At 40.0% G+C, this 16,599-nt stretch overlaps 1 protein-coding gene across 1 annotated transcript; it reads right to left on the bottom strand.

The window, feature by feature from the left end:
• Positions 1-413: 413 nt before the first annotated feature.
• Positions 414-15,117, bottom strand: LOC119733122. The gene is made up of 11 exons (XM_038206698.1): positions 14,558-15,117; positions 13,500-13,653; positions 13,075-13,169; positions 11,516-11,857; positions 9,333-9,532; positions 8,788-8,883; positions 7,478-7,743; positions 6,599-6,807; positions 4,760-4,991; positions 3,370-3,537; positions 414-521 (listed from the first exon to the last, which is right to left on the bottom strand). Exons 3-11 carry the CDS (start codon positions 13,153-13,155, stop codon positions 439-441), a joined length of 1,677 nt encoding a protein of 558 aa, XP_038062626.1. The 5' UTR covers positions 13,156-13,169; positions 13,500-13,653; positions 14,558-15,117; the 3' UTR covers positions 414-438.
• Positions 15,118-16,599: the final 1,482 nt, after the last annotated feature.

The raw sequence follows: 16,599 nt of genomic DNA on the forward strand, positions 1-16,599 counted from the left end.
TGGACTGCCTCCGTAAACATAGGCCACACATCCACATGTACAAAAATCGTGTCGACTTTGCCAAATTTTGATTTTCACATTTAGGCTTAGTTTGTAGGGGTTTTTTGCTTGAGAAGCATACTCACCCTCTTTATAGGCTAATCAGAAAGTGCTGCCTTTTTCAGATGTATATTTTTCGTGAAATTTCCAGATTCATTTTTACACGTTTGCGTATCAAAATTTCAACACGAAATTTCACAAAAATTAGACATCTGAAAAAGGCAGCACTTTCTGACTAGCCCATAAAGAGGGTGAGTATGCTTCTAAAGCAAAAAAATCCTACAAACTAAGCCTAAATGTGAAAATCTAAATTTGGCAAAGTCGACACGATTTTTGTACATGTGGATGTGTGGCCTATGTTTACGGAGGCAGTCCAGTAAATAGGCCACATTTATGGGGCTACATACCCCCCAGCAATAGCTGTTTGGATCCCGTGAAGAATTCTAAAAAATCTTCTAATGTGAATCCACCAGCGTCAGCATCTAAAAGGTAAAGAAATGTTTTTATTAACTTCAACTTTGGAAGTAATGCCATAAACTCCCACACTGAATTCTTTCATAGTATAATTTTTTTTTATCTATTATTGATGCTTGGTAACATTTTCTCTGTATATCCACCTTGTCCCTATTGTGTTTGAATGATACAATATCAGTAAGTGTTTAATAGCCATGGTTCCAGTTCCTTTTAAATTCCAAGAATACTTTCCTATTATGGCTAGGGTACAATACTGCAGATGATGCATTGGGTGTAGTATAAAGTGGCACCCAGTAATATATCCACATTTTGTCTAGAGGGGGAGGAACATGGCCATTTTCAAGGGGGCTAGTGAATTTTTTGCCCCAGAAATTTCAGCATCCACTTTTAACAAATGTCATTTTAAAAGTGTGAGTGTCCAAGTAAAATAATGTCCAAAGCAGATGGGGGCACTTTGTCTACAGCTCAGCAATGTTAACAAAAGTATGTAACCCTTACATCCAAACTAGATGCATATCACACTACACTTGGCATGCAAAACAAATTCACCCAAAAAAATTCTACAAAACAAGAACAATATGAATATCGAGGAGGGAGGGGGGAACAGGATGTGGGTAGGGAGCTGTTGCTAAAATGTCTAGTCCAAACATAGGAAGTGTTCTTGGCCCCTTGTTGTTCAATATTTACCCGATGGACCTGTTCAAGATTACCAAGAATTCACTGAACGACTACGCTGACAATGTAAACTCCGATTGTGATAGTTGATTGACCTCAGTCGCATTGACAGGGTACTCCATACTGCCCGATTTCTTTATGATGGCAATGCTCTGTGTGATCTGGGCCATGGACGTAATGGCAGTAATGTATTTATGCTGTACAAGATACGGTCCAATCCAGTGTTGGAGCAAAGGCTTTGACCCTCAAGGCCAAGGCCAAGGCTTTGACCCTCAAGCCTCGAGGCCAAGGCCAAGGCCCTGTTTTATGAAATGACCACTGATATAGAACTAATTATAGTCACATGAGTGACACATCATCACGCAAGGGCGGATCCAGAACACAATTTGGGGGGGGGGGGAAGAAATGTTGTTCCCCCCCCCTCCAAAAAAAATAAGTGGTTCAAAAAATTACGGCTTGGGCAAAAAATTTTGGATTCGAGATGCTCTGTGGTGCGATTTGAGGCAATTTCTGACCACTTTAACCAATGTTTTTTGAGGAAAAGATGGTGGGGTACTCATTGCCTGCCTTTATTACGACGTCACATAAAAACAAATGGTTTCGGGTTTTTTTTGGGGGGGGGGCATGGCCCCTTTTGGCCCCCCTGGATCCGCCCTTATCATCACAAATTGCTCGTTACGAAGAACAACATTTCTTTAATTGCAATCAACATGCTCGCATAGGCCTACACCGTTTTATGACTGCACTGTATCTATTAAAGTATAAGTTCAGGTCTTCAATATGGTTTAACTAAACAAAATAATGATTTACTTCTATATTGACACACAATTCTCCCAAGTGTAACAAAAGGGGATCCAAGAAACTGATTTGCGAAATTTATATTTGCTGGCCCAACATGGTCAGAAATATCAGCATTAAAAACAGATACATGCAAATCTTTAGCACTTATCAGGGAGACATAATATACAACCAATCAGATCTATTCCATAGTTATATGCAATTAAAGTGATCATCTCATTAGCCCCACAAGTGTACGGAATATTTTTGCAGCAAATCTACTACAATGGTAACAAAATGTGATGCTACACAAGTGGAAGTGTGGCCAACACACAAATCTATAGGATGCTTCCCTCCTCCATGGTGATACGATAAAAATGGTAACAGCAAAATTTCGAACAGATTTATCTGGAAAATTCAAAAATCTATGGGCCTTGAAGAGCCTTGACTCAAAATTGCAAGGCCCTGAACCCTCAAGGCCAAGGCTTTTGCCCTCAAGCCTCGAGGCCAAGGCCAAGGCCCTAAAATCCAGCCTTAAGGCAGCCTTAAGGCCAAGGCCCAGCATCAAGGCACTACATCACTGGTCCAATCTGCTTCATCCCCTGAACAATTATGTCCCTGAGCCGTATGTGCCGTCAAGAAATACTCGACTTGCATCGTCTCTGCATCGGCTTACTCTGCAGCCGATGAGATGTCGCACCAGCCAGTTCCAGCGTTGTGTCTTGCCCAGTGCCGTACAGCTATGGAATTCCTTACATGGTGACATATGTGCAGCAGGCAGTGTACATACTTTTAAGTCAATGGGCCAACAGGTGTGTGGGGGTTGCTGTAAAGCAACTGAAAGTGCTTGACATCATCGCCATAGACAAACAACGACGTGAGGCTAAAATAATCGAAGTCAGTATTCCTGCAGACGGCAACATCAGAAGGAAGTTTGCCAAGAAATGAGACAAACACTAAGACCTTAGGATGGAGATCCAGAAAATGTGGCATGTCAAGGCCACCATACATCCTGTCATCGGTTCAATTGGTCTCATGCTGAAGGAAACAGTTCAACAGGCTGAACACCTTAGGGTAAAGACACACCTTCTCCAACGGACAGTCATCCTCCAAACATGCAACATCATCCGTCGCTTCCTAAAACCAAACCATCTAGCTCCTGGTGCATCATCAACTGCGATGGAAACCTACGACGGACAAAGTGGCTAAACTGCTTTTTCTTTGGACTAATCATAGTCTCCAAAAAATGTAGTCCACTGGCTGATAAGCTATGTTTACTAGAAATAATAATAATAATGAGGATTAGGGGCAAGGGGGTCCTCTGAGGGGGAGATGGGAGGTGATGCAAACTGTTAATGATACAATCAATAACAAAAATAGATCACAATCTGTCATTGACCTCACCTCCAGTACCACATTTCTCCAAGAAATCTAGGAAATGCATTGTTGTTGCTTCCTCTTTCTCTCTGTTGTTGCTTCCCTCTTCACTGTATTTGATATCAAAGAGGTCAAATACCTGGTCTGCATCAAGTTTGCGGTCAGCAACACTGCCAAAGATACTCCGTATGCAATCTAGATAAATAACAGACACCAAAGTATGACAGATTGCTACATATGGAGAAAAATCAACAAATCTCCAAACTTTAACACCCCAGGTAAACTTGTGGGTCTTTCCATTGTGCTGGTTGTTCATCTTGTTGAATATCTACCTTACTGTCACTCAAATTGGTTTCCAAACTGAAATTTATAAGAGTCATTTCGTGTAATTACTTCATATATGTGTCCACACAAAAAAAAAAAATGCTTCTATGCTTTGTGGTATGAAAGAACTTGGGGAACAAGTAACCAAAAAATGTTTTTTAATCTGTTATTTTGCCCGTTGCCATGTTACGGGCCATTACGTTTTTTGGCCATTCATTTAGGCAATTTTGAGGTTGCAAAAATTCATTTTTTGCGTTATTGTCAAAGGTCGTCAAGCCAAACTGCGAAGTAATGTCAACAAAAGTAACTATATCACGACAAAGTATCATCCTTACCCTTACAAGAAAAAATATAAAAACTCTTCTGAAAAAATCCCCTTTATATTAGTCCCTAACCGTACAATACAGCATGTTTTTGCAAGTAGCAAAACTGCATTTTGTAACCCATTTTTAACCATCCAAAGTGGCACTTGCCAGGGCACTCGAATAATTTCCCTTCAGCTAAGGTAAGTTCAGACATTGGTCTTTTCATATCTGGTGAGAAAATCTTGGGTTATTGTATATCCTTTGTATGGGCGTAGCCAGCGGGGGTAAGGGGGATATTTACACCCCCCCCCAATATTTTCTAAATACTGTCCTTTTCCATTCAAATGACCTTTTTTCACCAGCGCTTACCTGCCCCCCCCCCCCAATATTTGTGAAGAGTGCCCTTTTTTTTAACAAGTCCCCTTTTTCTGAGCAAGTGCCCTTTTTAAAAAGAAGTCGTGCCCTTTGTTGTCCCATAGGCCGTTCCGGGTGCCTTTTGGGGGGGGGGGGGGGGAATTACGTGCATGTATCGCCCTCAAAAGCACCATATAGTGTCTATTAGTGTGCACAACCGTCGGTTTTGAAGAGCGCCCCCATCGATAGATGGTACCAGCCCACCCCCCTGCCGCCCCTCTTCCTACTCCAGTGCTCATTATGAGCAATGACCCCTCCCCTCCCAAAGAATTCAACATGTTTTATTGTTCCCTCCTTTGTTAACTTCCAATACCTTGGGGAGTGAATATCATCTGTCCGCTCTCAAACCACGTTATATTTGTATACTATTTTACCTGGATATGACTGGGCATATTGCTTCATGCCATAGAAGTCCATTCCTCTTAGCAGTGTGTTCAACTGTGCATGCTGGTCGAATATCAGGTAGTGTTTGCATGCAGCACCGATTAGTTCTTTCTTGTTGGCAAGATTTAGCACCTTCCTCCAGTTGACCTCCGTCAACACGAGGTCACATCCTTCCTGCTGACATGCATTTTGAATGTCCTCTTCTGTAGTGGCGTCATTGACCTGTTAACACACAAAAAAAAAACCATCAGTCCACATGGAAACATATGCTGATGCGGGTCCGGCCCCAAAGACTTTAACAGGTAAATTCGTCATAAACCAAATTTTCCCCTCAAATATTAAAAACAAAATATGGCTTGTTAATGGAGCACCCACACTGTTGAAAGGGCAACCATGGTTACCTTATAATAGACAAGTGGCTGTCCCATTTACTACATTCAATTACAAATTACAATAAAAATGAAATTGAACTCTCATCAATTTGACAATGACCTTAATCAAAAATGAAATCAATAAATACCAGAAAAATAATTGGAAAGAATTTTGTATATGGGATTGCCTTCACTTATTTTGCAAAAAATGACTCGTCGAGTAACAAGAAATGCAAATCTATTAAATAAAGAGACTGACTTTGTGCACGAGGGCTAAGGTGTGTGTAACCGACAGACAACTTAATATCACTCAATGACATATTTAAGCCCACATGACTTCAGTGATTAATAAGAAAGCCTTTGACCTTGTTTGGCAAGAGGGTCTGTGTGCAATCCTGAGAAAATTGAACGTCAGCAAGGGAATTGTGAATGCCATTGAAACCCTGTAGAAAGCATCTCAAAGTGCAGTCCTATATGGAGATCAGATCAGAGAATGGTTCCAGACACGGCACAAAAAGGATTTAAGGCAAGGCTGCCTTTTGTCTCCAACAATCTGCAACATATTCCTTGAAAACATCATAACAGAAGCTCTACCAGATTTTCAGGGCTCAGTCAAGAAAGGATGTATAACAGTGTCAAACTTGAGATTTGCTGATGACATGACCTTGTAGCAGGATTGGCAGAAGAACCGAGAGAGATAACAACAAAGTTGAAGCGAAGTGCAAGGAATTATGGGATGGAGATTAGCCTCAGTCAAAAGCAAAGTTATGAAGATGGGGTCAGATGAAGAAGTCGAAGACTCAGTAGTCACCCAGTTTAAGTAACTTGGCTCAACAATCACAAAGGATGCAAGATCTGTAGCTGAAAAATCAAAATGAGGATTGCAACTGCCACCTCAGCCTTAGCAAAATTGAAACACCTCTGGGGTGACAAGAACATCTCCATGGCATCAAAAACGCAGCTACTGTGGGCCCTGATAACATCTATCTTCTCTTATGGTTGTGAGACCTGGACAATAACAGCAGAGACAGAGTAGAAAATCAACGCCTTTGAGATGAATTGTACGCGGAGACTGCTGCAAGTTCATTACTCAAGCCACACCACTAACCAAGTTGTACGTGAGCTAATGGACAGCTATATTGGCAAACGAGAGATTATTCACAGTCGTCAAAAAAAGAGAAAACTCCACTGGTTTGGAAACATGGTCAGATGGAAGCGGAGTCTCGCAAACACAATCATGGAGGGTGGAACAGATGGTAGAAAATTAAAACAGCAAAAATGTGGGCAGACAACATCAAGGAGTGGATTGGTCTTAACTGGGCAGAACTTCTTAGAACAGCAGAAGACCGAAACAAATGGAGGAACTGTGTGACAAAAACCATCATAACGTCGCCCCTACGGCCCTAAAACTATGGGACAGAAGGAAGGAAGGATATATCCTTCAATACTGCATCCTACCTTTTGAAGCCCATTTCTCCTTGATGCTTCAGCAATCCAGGAAATATGCAGTGTTGGGTTTTCTTCACTGATGAGTAGCTCAGCTATTACTGGGTGTAAGAATGGTAGTGACTGCCTCCCATGCAGCACCGCGGCGGCAAATATTTTTCCAACTGCATGCAATGTGCCGTCAGCAATGGCACTGGCACTCCCCCTAGGGAGCATCATCCCTGAGAAAAACAAAATATCCATTTCATCTGTAAATCAATAGACAACATCTGGAAACACTAGGCTAGTATAATATACAAATAATGAATGTTTAGGAGTGCAATGGTGAGAATATTTTCATGAGTTGAAAGATTGAATTTTCCATTGAACGAGGTGAAGCCGAGTTGAATGGAACATTCAAACTTTCAAGGAATGAAAATATTCTCACCATTGCATGAATGCAAAACATGCAATCAATGACAAGATTTAACTGGGTGTTATATAACAGTAATCGACAATGCAAAAATAATTGCATAACATTATATCAACCTACTAACAGTTATTTGTAGGTACTCAGCTGCTCAGCAAGTGCCAGTGAAATGGCATTATCAACATAAAGAGCTCCGTTATCTCCCACCCCCTGTACATTATTTTTCAAGCACACAAACAAAATGTGGCAATTGCTTTTTGAAAAAAATGTCTCAACACATAGAGTGTGGTTGTCAGGTCAACATGAACAACACGACCTCTTGATGTCATGAGTGAAAAAAAAATACCAACTAGCATCCCATTTGTGGTGGATGGTTACATTGGATGGAAATACTAAAACAGGAGATGGGAGTGAACTTCCGTCGAGTAAAACCATTTCCCAAGGGGATGACAAACTTGAACATATCTAAAATGTATGCTTACCAGGATCGCCACATAGAAAATGATCCCTTAGTTGAGGAAGAACAAGATTGAAGAGTTCCCTGGTTAACCCTCCGGTGTCAACACCACTCTCACCAACAAAGTACACGTTCAAGGCATTGTCTCCTTTAAGGCTCCTATTCTTAAAAGCTCGGAGTGTGTCATCTTTAACATGCCTCCTACGGACAACAACTCTAGACGTATCCTCGCTTGATGTGCACTGAGTTGCGTGCCACTGCAACAAGCTTACTCGCATTGTGCTTTGGTCACTGCGTGTGTAAAAATGAACATTAAATCATTTTATTGCAATATTTAATAAGTTAAACTCCAAAAAAAAGGAAGCATATGAACAGGACACATATGGTGAAACTCATTTTCATATTACCATCACAATGCAAAAATATGTTAATCTGTCCTTTTAGTGGAAAAAAATGGGTCTTTTCAACGCTTACAAAATTTCTTTCACTTTCAATGGGGACTTTTTAATGTCCACTATTAAAGCTTCAGGGGCATATGAGGCTTCTATTGCATTCAGGACAGGTACAAGGTGTACAATACCAATATGGGCGGTTTAAAAAAGGGCAAAGCAAAATACACCATATCCATGCATGTCAATTTACACCATGGGTCTGAGTAATTTGATGATGTACATTGAGGACAGGGAAGAAAGCAATGCCATATCCTCAATTGGCAAACTCGCCTTGATTTGAAAACTTGCAGAAAGAGCAATAAGAAAGACATGTACTAAACTGGAAAGCACTAACAAGGTGAATATCAACGTATTTCAACAGGTTTTTTTTCTCTTTTCCCCCCTTTTTTAGATAAAAAAAGGCTGAAAAGTGGCATCTCTTTTAATATTTTTCTCTATATGAATTTCAGTCAGTGCTGTACACAACCTTTAATAAAAGTAGCCTGGTGGCCCGCCAAGCTTGGCAAAACTCCTGTCATGTTTACAATGCTGCCGCCAATCTTTAAAATTCAGATCCAAACCAGGCATCTGTTTGGACAGGTGTATAATTTGTGCATGGCAGTTTGAAGGCAGGGACACTTCCACAGTTTTGACCTGTATAACCTTAGGATGGTTTAACAGGTCCATTTCAGATCTAAATTGCATGGTCTGCATATTAATATTTTTCAAATTTTTATTTTTACAGCCCCTCCAAGATCCCCCCCTTCAATATGGGCCATTTATCAGCCTTGAGATTTAAAACTTTATCCCATCAACCACATTGACAACTGATCTATTTGGCATTGCCACAGTTGTTAGGGTATAGTTTAACTTTTATGACACTGACATGTGCAATTAAACTTACACTGTTGCAGGGACATCTTCTGAATTCAATGTACTTGGAATTTCATCCGGTTCTTCGAGTTCAGGAGTTTCGTCCTCCAGCAAGTTCATATAAGTCCTATAAAGAAACAGTGAACAACTGTTAACATCCAGAAACATTCATCTGCTGCCACTACAAGACCCACCCTTCCCGAAGGCACTGAACAATACAAAGGAAACATAAGAAAACGCTGTTTCCAAAGATTCAACAAGTGCTGTGAAGGGTATGTGAAATGTCATACAGTGGTGTTTTCTTCATTAAAGTTTCACATGAACAACAAAGAATGATATGCATTAAGTCCACTGGGCTGGTGGGACTGAACATGGGGTTTAGAAAAAAGAACATCTACACCATTTCACTAATAGATTGAAATATAGTCATTTCTGTCCATCTGAGGCAAGAAACTAAGGTGCTGCATCGAAGACGTATAATAAAATTATAAAATTTACTGTGGCGCAGTGTATTATTTACAGTGCCTTAGGTATGATGGACATGTGCTGACAGAAATTTTAGAAATATGCTCTTACTGGTAGAATGGGGAGAAACATGCAGTTGGTGGCCAAGTGACTGTACTTGTAGTTGGTGGCCGAGTGACTGTACTGGTAGTTGGTGGCCAAGTGACTGTACTTGTAGTTGGTGGCCGAGTGACTGTACTGGTAGTTGGTGGCTGAGAGACTGTACTGGTAGTTGGTGGCTGAGAGACTGTACTGGTAGTAGGGCTAGTGAACTTTTTTTTAAATGGTTGTATTTGTTTAAGAGATTGCTTTCATTGTGAAGCCCACCCAAAAAGAAAACAAATGATGGTAAAATTGCAAAAATTGACCCGTGCAATCCAAAGTTATGGCCAAATATATGTCGATCAAATGACGTTATTTTGTATAGGAAATGTGTACGAAAATGGTGTATTTTTGTGAAATTGAATAAAAAGGCATATTTGAACATCTGTTGTGGTGTAAATAAACACTTTGGTAAACTTCAACTTGTTTTTGTCCATTGTTTATCACAAATACTATTGGTTTCAGTTGGTTTTGAGTTAATAAAAAACTTGATATGCAATAAAATGATTGTTAAAAATGTACTTTTACACTAAAAATCATGAACGGCAAGGTTGAAAAATGACTAAGTCCTACCCAAAAAGCACTAAAAGTAACAAAACTTCCATTCACTAGAACATATTTTCACCAAATTTGGATGACACAAGGATTGTGTGTAGATACAGCATGTGGACCAAAAAAAGACCAAAAAAAAATCTAAAATCTAAAAAAAAACCTTCTTTTTTTTGCTAATTTTTGGCCAAAATGGAGAAATTTCAGTCTGGCATGCGTAAACGTGTAAACTGGCCCAAGCCGAAGTCCAATTCTCAATGCCCCAAATCCCCAAATTTGACAAAAATTTAAACAAAGATATAAAACTTGGGTATCCCATTTAGGTTATAAAACGAAGTTTCTCTCATATTTGGGTTATTTTATCCCATTTTGGTGCAAATCTCATAAGCCTAGTAATTTAGTAAAAAAAAAGTATGCGCTGTGCGTAATGATTTTCCTGCGTAATTCCAATGGCCTAACGTTACATCAGTGCCCATCACATTTGTACACAAAAATCGTACATGCTATAGCCACCCAACAAACTGTAAAAACATCAGATTTCACTCTCAAAAACGGCCACAAAGTTATTAGATATGCTACCTGAGATACAAGGAGAGATCGATTATTAAGATCGAGGAACTACGATGTGGGCAAAAAGTGAAATGATCGCCGGTACTGCGGTAGCAAAAACACTCCGAGTTCCATTTCGTTTACACCACGTGCGATGGAGTCTGGACGGTTTCCGAAAACGAAGAACTTACACCGGTATCCACTGACATATTCTGACCGTACGGGCCATGAAGGGAACCAGTGTAGAATATGCATTACGCGACGCCTCACGTGACAATGTTTTGGCTGCACTCGATCTCAAACGTGATAATTTTCTGTTGCGTTTACATTATCACGTGCCGGGAACGAAACAGTGATGCTCACACGACGCGCGCTGTCAAACAGAAGGCGCCATGATGAAAATACATCGCGACACAAATGTGTCTATAACTCTAAAATACAATCATATTTTGAAGGTTTTTAAAAAAGCATTTCAAGCTTCGATATCACTTATTACAATTTTCAAGGTTCCATTATTATTTTCAATGTATTTCGTGATGAAAAAGTTTTGGGAAAAACAAAAAGAATCGTAACTTTGCAACGCGTAGGCCGATTATCATGGAACGTGGATGGTTGAATGGCATTTTCAATAAGCTTTCGACTGACGTATGGTTTCTTGACGTCTGCTATGCTACACTACTGTCAAGACCGAGTTAAACACAGTCACCAGGGCAGACAATTCTTGCCGTGGATCTTGAACGCATGGACCGGTCTGTGCGCGCCGCATGGCCCGTGAACGTAACATGTCATGCGCGCAGCATTTTTCGTACTCGGAGTTAAAATGAGACTTTTCAAACAGCAAAAACAAGTGTAATTTCGACTCAAATCACAATCACAATGGGAAAATATGTAAGTTTATTACATCATTGAACTATCATCATAAATTACGAGGAATATTTCAAAATTTTAACTTATAAATGGGGAATGAAAACATCCGGCTTTTTGAAACAAAATCACCGGGCGTGTGTATGTTGCGCGCATTCGTTTTGTACACAAAGTGATCACCGGCAGCAAACAGCGAGTGCACGAGCCCTACTGGTAGTTGGTGGCTGAGAGACTGTACTGGTAGTTGGTGGCTGAGAGACTGTACTGGTAGTTGGTGGCTGAGAGACTGTACTGGTAGTTGGTGGCTGAGAGACTGTACTGGTAGTTGGTGGCTGAGAGACTGTACTGGTAGTTGGTGGCTGAGAGACTGTACTGGTAGTTGGTGGCTGAGAGACTGTACTGGTAGTTGGTGGCTGAGAGACTGTACTGGTAGTTGGTGGCTGAGAGACTGTACTGGTGGAAGGTGCTGGGCTGGTGTTTCTCACCGGAGCAGCTATGGAAACTTGAGGAAGATCTTCATCATCACTAAAATCCTGTGAAGAGAGTCACACGAATAACACTTTGTAGCTGAAAGCATGACATAGAACAAGATTTAGGGGTTGTGCCATTTCTAACTTTCACATCCTCTGTGTGATTTTGACTCAAGTTTTGTAAAGATGTGGGCTAGTGCTCATGTGCAAATGTACACATCATCAACCATGCAATTGTTCATTTTATCAGGAGTGTGTAATGTTACAAAGGTTTCAATAAGGAAACATTTATAATAATAATAATAATAATAACTGGATTTGTATAGCGCCAAATTACCAAAGGATACAAGGCGCTAGAAAAGAAGAAAGAGGAATAGAAGACAAAAAACAACAAAAGAAGGACATGCAGCTACGTTTTGGGGAAAAGGTAGGTCTTGAGAGCCTTTTTGAAGGAAAAGACACTGCATGAGTTTCTGATGGAGATGGGCAGGTTCATTTTACACTGGCCTTATTCGCACATGTAACAAGATGTCACAAACCCCTAGGGGGGTTGATGAGAAGTGAGAATGTAGTATGAGTAGCCTACTCTTTCATTTTTCTTTTCAAATACCATCAAATCCAATTATCACATTCTGTTCAATACAGAACTATGTAATTAATATTCTCCAACAAAAATATTGAATCACATTTCCATGTAATCACAACCCATGCTCAAAAACTTGTGATGTAACTGTGCAATTACACAACTAAAAGTACACTGAAATATTCATAAGTCAAACATCAAGGGAACAGGTTCCAAATTTGACCTTAGCAGAGTTTTCAGTTAAGCAGGGTTGTACATGTTCTACAAAATCACACAATTACTGACACACAGAGGGAGAACAACAGATCCTTTCAGTCCTCGGGAGTTGGGTCTTTTCTTGGAAACGATCCTCTGTAGTACATGTAGGTTTGTGTTTTTGGTCGATGGGAGAGTGTTATATTACATGTTAAAAGGGAAACACAAAGTATTGGCCTCAACAGTATAGTAAAACAGGACTGTTTATGTATACATATGTATATTGAAGGCAATGGATTCTTTGTTTTACTAAACAGTTGCTTTGAGTTATCAGAGTTCGACTTATAGAGATTTCACTGTTTGCACTTTTTAATAAAGTATTGAACTACACTGTTACAGATGCCCCATTACACACGCTTGTGAGGCACCGTGTGTAGAAAAAAATATGTAAAAGGTTATAGCATGACAATGAAAGATCATTACAATTAATGTAGAGTCCTACCAGTTCAGACGTCAGTCTCCTCTTTTTCCCATCACCGCAGTCTAGTGTTTCCCAAGACAGAGAATACAGTGTAACTGTCATTCACATTGTTGGTACTAACAAATGGAGAATAACTAGTCAGTTTAATGGTACACATTGGTTATTATTCGATGATGTTCATCTATTGACTAAATAATAATATACAGATTTAAGCATTGATAATGTGTTATGAATGCATGATTCTTGACTGGCACATGACTGAGCTTTGTCAAACACCTATTTTTGTCTCAGTTGTTGCTATTCGGGCTACGCTTAGAAGTGAAACCACAAAAATGGAGGGGGAACTGTGAACATTCACGTAAAATCATACTTCAAAACAGGCGGTATACTATTTAACAATGAAGTTGAATTTACAACTCTATAGATCTTCAAATTATCAACTTTACCTCAAAGAAATTTTCCGATGTGACATCGTACTGAGCATCACACATAATATAAAGGCACCCTTGACCACAAATGGATAGTACCTCAGCTCCACTCCATTGAAAGCTAGGAGACACATTCGGGCGCTGCATTTTTTTCCCGCTTCCTGGTATACCACTATAGTGATTTAAAAAAAAAAAAAAGTGACTAAATGTAATTATGTGGAGTAGCACAGCTTTGTGTACATGTGTAAATGTCTAACCAAAATCCAAAGATTAATTGACAGCCCTCCAACCCACATTTTTGGGGGGAGGGGGAAAGAGAGAGAAAAACAATCCGAAGCAATCAATTACTAGCTTTTAACCTCGACTGCGAGCAGACATCCATATATGATGAAAACAACACAAAATGACAAAACAAAAACAAAGCCCTTCCTGCCTAGTTACCCTATTTCAATTACCCCATTTAATTGGAAGCAGATATGTTTGTTTTTCACCTAAGCCAGCAAACTGCAAAGCAAGATTATACATTGTTAATAGCAACTTTGTTCAGTTTATATCAGTCCACTTCGTGATTCAACAATGTAAATGACTATAGGGCAAGGCAAATTAAATTAAACATCAGTTTCAGCAGTACCAACCACTTCCTTTTGATTCCTTTTTGGGAGGGGTTATACTCTTCTTAATAATCCAAATGGTAAAAGCAACATTTCACAGGAGATGAATAGCATCCAACTTATGTTATGTTTGTTAAATAGATGCCAGTCTTGAAAGAGGCCAGTCTCAGTCCAAGCCATGTTTAAACAAGAGGGTAGGCCTCGTCTATCTTGGCAAAGTGATGCTTGGGAGGATCCCCATTTTTCAAAAAACAAAAACACAGGCTACATCATGCTCATAAAAGAAATGCAAAAGCTAACATACATACATGCAGTCATCTTTCTGCAACGGAATAGAATGTGTCAAAATAGAATGTGTCACATTGACATGGGTCTGGGTACATTACTTCACTCAATCAAAAAGAAATCTAATGGCTGTTACACCTGCACAAAACACAATTAAAAACAACTAAGGGGTGGACAAACCTCAGATACTCAAAAACAAATGGACGACCATCCGGCAGTTGGAATGCCCGTTGAAACAACGAGGTAATTTCCTCATTCACCTCATTAGGAGACTGATCTCTTGACAGCATTACTTTCCCGGCCATCCCAGAAACTGCCAAACGTTCACGACACCGGCCTCTTGGTATGGGGACCACAGACTTATGATCATAGGGCAGACAAAAAATGTCCTTTGAAACTAATTTTGCCTTGGCTTTCGTAGCCTTGCCCCGTCCAGGTCTTCTCATCATAGATGGCATTGGCCATTGATGTATCTGCAAAGTGCAAAATGCAATTTGTTACAGGATGTTTGGATAATGTACACAGATTGTTATCATACAGGTTTCTGCTCAGGATGTAAGGTTTGCAAACTGTTGAGGGTGCTATACTGTTAGGTACGGAGCTCTTAAATTGCCATCCCTCTTGTAGAGATTCTTACATAACTGCGGCCAAGTGAAAGAAAAAGGGAAAATGTCCATACTGAGTCACCACTTTATCTACCGCCAAACATATCAATTTTCACCTCACCTTGTGATTTCAACCAAGAGGAAACCAAAAAATTAGGCAAAATGTATTTTTAGAGCACATTTTGGATGCACACGTCGCGCAGAACTAAGTAGAAGCAGCCGGTCAAAACTGATTAAAGTGGCTGGAAGACAGGGGTACGTTGTACGCATGACATCGACACGACGTCGCATGAGCCGGCCAATAGTGCAATACGTCATTATGAATATTTATTTTCTCAGGAATATTTAGTTTATTTCAATGGCTACTTCAAATACGACCAAAGATTGAATATTGCAACAGCGATCATGCGCGGCCTAGCGGTTAAGAGTCTTGTGTTCCAAGCAAGAGTCCAAAGTTCGAATTTCGATGAAGTAAGTGACTGATTAATAAATAGAAATAAAGGAAAGGAGAGGGTGAGAGTAGAGGAGGGAAAGTGGAGGGAATAACCATTAAGGATGCAACTTTTGGCGCTTGAAAATTAATTGAAAAACAATTGTGATCCAGTATGGATTATTTTTCCAGGCTCATTCCCCTCTAATGTCTTCGGTAAATCACATGGTGGCGCTATTTTCAAGATGGCCGCGAAATGCATAAGGCCAGGGAAATAATTGGGAAAGAATTTTACATACTTTTTCCCTTCCTTCCTTCTATAACATGTGTAAAGTGCACGGACTTCTGTGATGAGAAGAACAATGGGAAGACCCTGCAATGACCTATGCCATCAAAAAGCGATTAAACGTCCTAAACTGGGAAAATACACATCAGTCCTACTTAAGTTTATCCTAAGCATGGTCCCATGGACAATATTGAATATACAAGTTACAATTTATCAGACTAGTCTGATAGTACAAGTTTACACTTTTTATAGGAGTGTGTGTACGGTGTCAAGTTATGCTCGGCTACGAAATTCTTTCCCCATTATTTTTAACCTCTCTCAGTCTCACTAGTATACAAAAATGTACTTATATTACTACCTTACCCTTGGCCTTGCCGTGCTAGTACTTCCACTGGCCATGCTGGCAGTGGCAGTAGCACCTGTACTCCTGGGCATGCCGGGGGACGTGCAAATAGTGGGACCCGAGACGGAGTCTTGCCTTACCGTCGATGTACATTCAGGCCTCGATTGATGGGCAATTTCGCTTGAGATCTGAGCGACAGCTGCTGATATTATTTCCTGCAGCCTATTATTGTTGCCAGAGTTTTGAGCCATTTAAAAAATTAGCTCTCAAAACTACACTCAAGTTAGCTGGTACTAATTTTCCCGGCAAAACGACATCACGCCTCAAACGAAAAGGACATGAATAATGCATTTCAGTATACGTACGTACGCATACAACTTCTGATATGAATATTTAAAACATAGGCGTGTCCTACAGTAGGTAATTTGCATGCAAGTTTCATTATTTAGCTCAGAAAACCATTATATATATAATGGTTTTCTGCAGTCTGGTTCCCTGGTTCGCTGAAAACCATTATTTATAAATCATAGCCTCGTTCGCTTTGCAGCGAACCAATTA

The sequence above is a fragment of the Patiria miniata genome, unplaced genomic scaffold (assembly GCF_015706575.1).
Source record: "Patiria miniata isolate m_02_andy unplaced genomic scaffold, ASM1570657v1 HiC_scaffold_25, whole genome shotgun sequence".
Lineage (NCBI taxonomy): Eukaryota > Metazoa > Echinodermata > Asteroidea > Valvatida > Asterinidae > Patiria > Patiria miniata.